The sequence below is a fragment of the Halyomorpha halys genome, unplaced genomic scaffold, assembly GCF_000696795.3.
Source record: "Halyomorpha halys isolate HHAL.00 unplaced genomic scaffold, Hhal_1.1 Scaffold502.1, whole genome shotgun sequence".
Lineage (NCBI taxonomy): Eukaryota > Metazoa > Arthropoda > Insecta > Hemiptera > Pentatomidae > Halyomorpha > Halyomorpha halys.
Genome location: NW_027111044.1, coordinates 43204 through 51716, shown reverse-complemented (window position 1 = coordinate 51716; position 8513 = coordinate 43204). Strand labels below are relative to the sequence as shown.

General features: G+C 32.8%; 1 protein-coding gene across 3 annotated transcripts; it reads right to left on the bottom strand.

Moving 5' to 3' along the window:
- Positions 1-1711: 1711 nt before the first annotated feature.
- LOC106683652 (uncharacterized) lies at positions 1712-7511 on the bottom strand. 3 transcript variants are annotated; one of them, XM_014425259.2, is made up of 2 exons: positions 7390-7511; positions 1712-3134 (listed from the first exon to the last, which is right to left on the bottom strand). In XM_014425259.2, exon 2 carries the CDS (start codon positions 3028-3030, stop codon positions 1771-1773), a length of 1260 nt encoding a protein of 419 aa, XP_014280745.1. In that variant the 5' UTR covers positions 3031-3134; positions 7390-7511; the 3' UTR covers positions 1712-1770. The 3 variants fall into 3 exon arrangements, with proteins under 3 accessions (XP_014280745.1, XP_014280743.1, XP_014280746.1); XM_014425257.2 differs by having other exon boundaries at positions 7383-7505; XM_014425260.2 differs by lacking the exon at positions 7390-7511 and adding an exon at positions 6544-6702.
- Positions 7512-8513: the final 1002 nt, after the last annotated feature.

Sequence of the window (8513 nt, the reverse complement as noted above, 5' to 3'; positions counted from 1 at the left end):
GCATCAGGGATATTGCGATCTTGGCGGAAAATATTATTTTGGACTCCCTGGGGATCATACACCATCACCTGCATGGGAATTAGCTCGGAGATTATTCATTGTTTTATTTATTTATTTTAATAAGTGCACCTGTCGATTTGTATGTTTTAACGTTCATTATTCATTAGATTATTTTATTTTATTAGTATTATTCATTTTATTTATTTATTTTAAAAAACTTATTTATCCATTCAAGTGTTCCTTTTAACCGGCTTTTTTATTATATTTTCCTTTGAATCTATGTATTAGTTTTGTTATGGTAAAATGTATTTATTTGTTTGTTTTTTGGTAAACTGGTCTACTGCTGTGACTATTATTAATGGTCTGATCTCACATTGCCGTCTAATAGTGAATTTGTTTAGCGGGTCACTGGAGAGGATCTAGAAGGGTGAATTCGGGAGAGTAAAATTGTCGATGAGGTGAAATAAAAATTGTGAAATTCAAGGAACAAGAAAGGGAAAGAAAAAAAAGGAATGAATTGAAATATTTGTATTTATTGTATACACTGGAATTGATTTTAAAAAGAAACTGTGGGGGAAAAAACTTTTTTTTTTTCTATTTTATTATACCATGTAATTTATATATGTCCGATCACGGATTGATTAGTATGCTGTGTAATGTAGCAACCCGATGTATTTGGCCAGTATGTATGAATAAAGTACTATTCATCATGTATACTAGTAATCATTACTTTTTTTTTATTTATTTTATTTAATCTACAATTTTATAAAAAATGTTTTTTCTTTTTAATAAAAAAAACAAAAAAACAATATGCAAATATGATAAATGTGTCTGAACACAAGATTACCTTTAGAAGGTAGCACCCAATGGTGGTACTTCAAGCATTACTTCAACCATTACTTTAAGCATTACTTCAAGCATTACTTAGAAGATCCCTGGTCTTTACTCTTAGGTTAACTTGAAACCTTATTGGACTATAATATTCTTATATATTGGTTCACTTATAAAAAATAAGATAATGAGGAGAAGATGGTTGGGGTGTGATCAGCAAAAAAATAAATAAGTAAAAACGTATTTAGTAGTGCCAACGTTTCGGCCAGACTTACAAGCCTTCATCAGGGCTAAGAACAAAATACAAGATAATAACCGATGAATAAAATGATATACACAGTGATTAGAAAATAGCACATTATGGATACATTGTGTTAACAGATCTGAATAGTTTAAGTATTATAAGAAGATAGAGGCAGTATGAAATGAGTAATTAAAATTAAGTAAGAGGAAAATACAAAGAATAAAATATATTTTCACATGTATTTTATTAATTTATTTCTAGTATTCTTTGTTCTTTCCTCTTACTTAATTTTAATATCACTCTTCTCATACAGCCTCTATCTTCTTATAATTCTTAAACTATTCCTTCTGTCAACACTATTTATGTATCTATAATGTTAGCTATTTTCTAATCATTGTGCATATCCCCTTATGAATTGATTGTTATCTTTTATTTTGTTCCTAGCCCTGATGAAGGATAGAAATTCTGGCCGAAACGTTGGCACTAATAAACAAGTTTTTACTTATTTGTTTTTTCGCTGACCACACCCCCTAACAATCTTCTCATTTATATTATCCACGATCAACTACTGACTCATCATTAAAACATAAGATAGTATTTTAAATTATTTATTAGATTAAAAATGTTCAATATAAATTCACTTTTTGTGGAATAAATAAAAAATGATAACCATGAATTGCAGCGTTGCCTAGCCATCAGCTGGTAGGGTCGAAGGCGATGGTCTTGAGCGGCCCCAAGGACAGGATGTTGGAGGCGCCCAGATGACCGATGTGGCAGAGCGCAGGGTTGGAGGCGGCACTGACCGCCACCACCGGGAGCCCGAAGGTGCCGCCGCCGCCCCCGTTGCCGCTGTGCAGTTGGGCCAACGGGATCACCGACCGGATCCCCAGCCGCCCCAACTTCTCCAAGACTCCGCTCTGCTGCAGGTCCACTACAGGAATCGCCAGGTCGGGAGGCGGTCCGTGGTACTTGGCCCGATGTGCCTCCAAGTCCTTCTCCGTCGGGTACTGAGCAGTGCACTCCTTGCACACCAGTCTGCTGGCTCGGTGGCAGGTCATGTGTTGCGTCAGCTCGGCCGGCCAGGTGAACATCTTGTCGCATATCTGGCACAGGTACTTGCCACGTGACCTCCTGTTTAATCTGTTCGCCAACCTCCAACGGTTCTCGGACTCCTTGGTCAGGTCCACCGTGGGCAGTCCGGTCTGGGAAGACTTCGCCTTGTAAGAGTGCGAATTGATGGACACAGACGGGGTGAGTTTTCTCGACTGAGGCATCACGCTGGACACGGTGACGTCACGGTTCGCAAGCATTTCCTCAACGCTCTTCTTCTTAGACTGAGGGGATTTCCTCTTTATCACAGTGATAGTGTCCGGCAATCTTATTCTAGAAGGTAGCTTCACGTCTGTTCTTCTCTGCTTCGGTTCCGGACCATCTCCTGCCTCCTGTATTGGCCTGATCATCGGATTAACCGGATAAGCGACAACTTCGGAACCTATCGCCCTCAGAGTGGAATCGAACTGAGACAAAGCCGGCTGACTAAGGAAGTTATTAATAACAGTATTAACTTGCTGAACAGGATCTTGTTTAACCACTAGTGCAGATTCGGGAACACTGAACTCACCTTTATCTCCTGCTGTTCCGCCAAGGTCATTTCCAGGTATTCCAAAGAGGTCCTCGGTCTTGCGAACACAGATGATTGGCCTCGCCGATGGCAGCCCACTTGAGTTGCAAAGGTTATTCCAATCACCGTTAGTTGAGGAGTTCAGGTTCTCTGTCGCCATTTTGTCACTACTAACCTCATCGGGAAGGACGTCCAGAAACGGGCTGTTCTTACTGTCTCCATATTCTAGACATGTACTGGAAGCGCCACTGTCTGGTGTATTGACAGGATCGAAACCGTTTGCATGGCAATTACTTTCCATGTTTGAGAACATTGGTCCAACAGTTCCTTCCATTCTGATAAAAATTAGCTTCGTTGGCGAATATTCAACAATAATTATTATCCAAATCTAATGATTTCGCTACAGTATTAATTTTTCATATCCAATATCAGAATATCCTAGAAAAATATAGGTAAAGGTTAGTAATATATTGCAAGCTATGTCTTTAGCTAATGGTATTGGTATTTGGAGGGGGGGAGGGGAGGGGCACTAGCCGGCAAGTGGGCCTTCTAGTGTTTTTGCCAACTCCTGGCGGCTACCAGAGTTATCGCCGCGCCCTAACAAGATATAAATTAAATAACATAAAAATCAGTGAAGACTAAAACGAGTTTATTCTAACATATTTACAAGAACTACATGTTACTTTCACTGTTACAGAGTGTCTCTCTTCTTACTTAGCTATCTAGTCTAGGAAATTTATATGTACACTTGAGAAGAGGGGGTAGGAAGAATAGTGAAATAGGAGAAGGGTTTGGACCAATCAGATAATTTAGAAAATTAGGCGGAGCCTAGAGAGCCTATAAAATTAGAAGTAAATATCTGGGAGGGGGAAAAAGGCGTGACTAGAAGCAGGGTGTGAGGCTTCCAAGAAATTGGGTTAAAAATCATGATCTTGTGAGAACTAACTTTCATGTGTTAAACATAGAATAGTTAGACTGATGCAAGTCCATTGTGAGATGACAGCATGTACCTGCTTAAGTGTCAGCCCTTGCTATTGATACAGGATACTAAGGACTTGAAAGGGCTGTTGGAAGGGTCTCTGGGGCCTTCTTAGAATTGGGTTCCTTTTTTTCTATAAAATTGTAAGAGAATGTGGACATATGCAACCATAAGTCTAAAGTGACATAGGTTCAGTTGGGCAAGGGGAAATTGTTTAAATTTATAATACCGATTCCTTAACTTACATTTTTCGGGACAGCAGACAAAATAAATTTTAACTGTCCCAGGTGGGAATCGAACCCACAACGTTACGAATCAAGCGTTCGGCGGCGTTGGAGGGAGGATCCCACTGGAATTAAAGTACTTAGTATTGACAGAACAAATATCATTATATCAGTTTTATTTGGGGTCGGGAAACCTCAGACAGAATTGAGTAGGAGTATTCGGATAAAAATAAACTAAAAGATGTGAAAATTTATATAAAAATAAACAAATTAATTTACAGAAAATAAGATAGGATGTACAGTGAAAAGTATAAATAAACAAGAAATACAAATAAGTATTTTAAAATAGTAGATAAAAAGAAAAAAAGTATACACTAAGAGATGGAAAATAAGAGAAATATGAATAAAATAAATTTTCCATCTCTTAGTGTGTACTGTATTTTGTATATTTTTCTTTTATTTATTTTATATTATATCTCTTTGCATTATATGTTTAATACTTTTTGTATTTCTTTTATATTTATACTTTTCACTGAAAATCTTATTGTATTTATATATAATAAAGTAACTTGTTTGAAAGTACCCTCAGTCTATCTCACTATATCAACAATAAAGTAATGTTGTCCTACAGGCTGTTCCAAACAATAGCGGGACCCCAGTAAAGAAAGTAACCTCAGTATGCAGTAATATCTTTGGAATACGTCCAATTCAAAATAAAACAATTTTATTTTTTATTATTAAATCACACAATTTTGATCAATATTACTCTCAACTTTTATTCTCAAAAAACTTTCCAACGTTTCGGCCCACAGGCCATTTTCAAGGAGACAACCTATAAAAATTTTTGTTTTTATAATAATTAAATTAAATCCTAAACTACATACTGATATCTTCGGCCAAACCTTAAATATTGATTCTTGTTTTTTTTTTAAATCTAATTTTCAGGGTAATTGCCCATGTCACATCTTTAAAATAAATTAAATATTAAAATAACGTCATAACAACTTCAAAAAATTTGTTTTTAAATTGATTAATTACTTACGAAAATTTTTATATGTTAAATTTAAAAACTTTTTTATAGAAATAATCTCCTCTTTTTCACTTATATTTATTAATTATAACAGAACCTACCTTCAACAGGTTAGGTCTCTTATCACCTAATGATTAAATTTTTTTTTTTATATATATCACTAATTTCCATTTAATACAATTTAATTATCATTCAATTTTAATTATTTTGCTTCTACATAACATTTTTTAAAATCCATCATTTCTATATTCTATTTTTTATTCTATTATTATTATATGTGTATTTTTTATTATATATATATACCCCCTCTCTATTTCATTTTTCACATATTTACTCACCTATACATGCTTTTATAAGTGTATATATATCATATATACATCTGTACAATTTAAGGATTTGAACATTTATCTATTTACCAACTTTTTTTTTATAATAATTACATATTTATTTTGCTCAAAATTTCAGAATAATGGTGGTTTAGTCCCTTAGAATCTGATTTGAAATTTACCGTATAATTTATATTTTCTGAGATGTAAATCGATTCTAGTATTAAGTTATTATTTTCTAAATGAATGACCTTGACATTTTCAAAATCCAAATTATGATTATATTGAACAACATGTTTTCCATATTTTTTGTATCATTCCCATGTTGATACATCCTGTCTTTTACACATTGTTTAGTTTCACCAATATATATATATATATATTGGTCCTTTGTTCTACTATAGTAATTTTTGAATTTATTGTTTGGATTGAAACATAATGAAATGTTTCCATATCATAATCCTTTTATATAATTACAACAATAGTATTTTTTATTTCCTTTTATCGCATTTTCATTTTCATGTTTGTCAATTTCTTTTATTTAGGATTTTTTTAATATTTAATTCCAATATAAAAATTTTTCTGAAACATATTAAATTTTGTTTCCTTTATTTTCACAAATCTAATTTTACCCATTTTTTTTATTGCCTTATTAAAAAAGTTATTAATAACATCGTCTTTTATGTGAATAGGATGACAGGATAAATAATTTAAAATTATATTACTGGATGTTTTACTTTTGTGTCCATTCTGTTAATAATGTACCTCCTTACCTCATTGTCAACATGACCAGGAATCCTAAAATAGGTTGTCTACTTGAAAATGGCCTGAGGGCCGAAACGTTTTTTGGGAATAAAAGTTGAGAGTAATATGGATCAAAATTGTGTATGTTAATAATAAAATAAATCACTCTCAAACAATCATATAATAAATCATTAATCTAATTATATTTTTTTAGATGCGCCAATATTATGCGAATCATCAATATCTCGTATAAAATTAGCAGTGTTTGGTTCTGCTATCTTCCCCCAAAGTTAATAAACTGTTCGTTGATAAAAAAATAGCAGTGCTGTTCTTTGGCATCACAATAACACACGTGATATTATAAGTTTTATAATATTATACAAAAAATAAAACAAAATTAATTTAATTAATTAATTAATTAATTACTAGCAGTGCAATTAAATGAACTTTTACAATTCACAAAAAAAAAAAAAAAAAATAACTAGAAACAACAAAACAGCAAACGTAGTGGCGGTTAAAGTTAGTAAACATAACAGAGCATTACCTTCACTGAGCTTGTACAACCATTTTAACGAAAAACCGAACACAACGACACTAGTGGTCAACTGTGGAACGAAATAAAAATAACAATTATTATTCGTTTCGAAAAACAGTTTCTTGTTCCACTTCATCCACATGTTTCTTAAATGCTTAAAAAAATTCACGAAGCAATTTGATTCGACCATTGAAGCAATTTCAAGACGTATAACCATATGATTTAAGGTTAAATTAGACATAATAAATATTCAAAAAATCGAAACGTATTCAAAATAAAAATAAAACCATGAGGTAAAAAATGCGATGCGAGCATGTGATGAATTCAAAACAAGAAATGTTTATTCATCGAAAAAAAAAAAAAAAATAATTCTCATCAAATACGAACTCAAACACTGATATATACATAAACAAAATATTTATTATTTGTGTCAGCAATTAAAATGTCTTCCACCACAAAACCAACTAAAACGTCAGAATCTTTTAAAAATTCTAATTACGGCACTGGGTTATAAAACATGAAAAAAAAAAAATTAAAACTTCCACAACATTAAATATTTTTATTTTTACAAGAATAGAAACTTTCTAAATATTTTATTAATGATTTCAGCCCAAATAATCCGATGATATTTGAAAAAAATTCCTACGAATGTAATTGAAACCTATAAAAACACTTAATTTGTTTTTATAGGTATCAACAATAAAACCATTAAACTCATAATCAAAATAGGACGTTGAAAAAATAAGGTTAGTGAGGAGAGGTTTTGATAAATGTTATTGGTTATATTTATTTAAATCATGAAATCATAAAATACAAAAAAAAAATGAGATTAAAAATACAATACATACAACATACGTTATTGTCGTCAGTTGGTTCGTGAAAATACAATATTTAGTATTGTTGCAACAATAATTCACTGGCACCTAGAATGCAACCTCACCAAAATACAACACAGTAATAAAAAAAGCCAAACATCTGTTCACGAAATAAATTGAAGAAACGTCAACAATACTAACTCTTACAATTATACAACACTTTTGTATAATTGTATAAAATAATACAATGACGTAGTATATGTTATTTTATAAGAGAAAAAAAATAAGATAACTTTATTAAACTCAACTCAATGAGAGAATTTGACGAGTACGAATTGCATTAAGAATAGAATTTGCTATTTTGTCTATAAATAGTGGGATTAAATAGTTTAATTAATAATTAAATTTAAAATGGTGATGATGTTAGTGAAAAACACGTATTTATGTACCACTGGTGTGACAAACCTATGAAGGTCAGGAATTAAGGGCCGACTGAAACTAAGGGAGTTGAGAGGTATGTCTTCAGCGGCACCGGTTTGAATCCGGCTGGGGGTTCGACATTTATTTCTGTGGCAGTCCCACGAAATGAAAACTAAACCCCCAACATGGTTAGAAGAGGATGGTACCCTGTAGATACCTCCCCCCAAACCTGTATGTCAGAAATGGCCACGAAGATGCCACAAAAAGTTTTTTTTTTTTTTTTAGGCAATCCACGAGAAAGCTGATATTTGTCTTGTTATCTACAGGTAACTAACCTATTCTAACCATGGTTGGGGGTTGAGTTTTTCATTTTGTGGGACCGCAACTTAATGAAAGAAGTCGACGCCTCAAGGCCTGATTCGAACCGGCACCGCCCGCAGACCCCAGAACGATAGACTTGAGCCTAACTCCAGAGCTAGCTGAGATGCGGCCCAAAAAAAATTTGGAATTCTCGCTGAAACGTTAACGCTAAAAATAGGTTTTACTTGTTACTACTTAATTGTGTTCAAACTGTTTTCACACCAATCATCTTTTTCTGATTTATATTTACCCAGGACGAGTTGACTGGGACAAATTTCGTAATGATTTGGAAAACAAACTGGACTTAGAAACTCCACTTAAAACTAAACATTACATTGACGAAGCAATAAAAAACTTCACAGACTCTATAAGAATTTGCATACA

Coding starts and splice junctions, on each gene's coding strand:
- LOC106683652 (XM_014425259.2), bottom strand. CDS start 3,030: ATGGAAGGAACTGTTGGACCAATGTTCTCAAACATGGAAAGTAATTGC.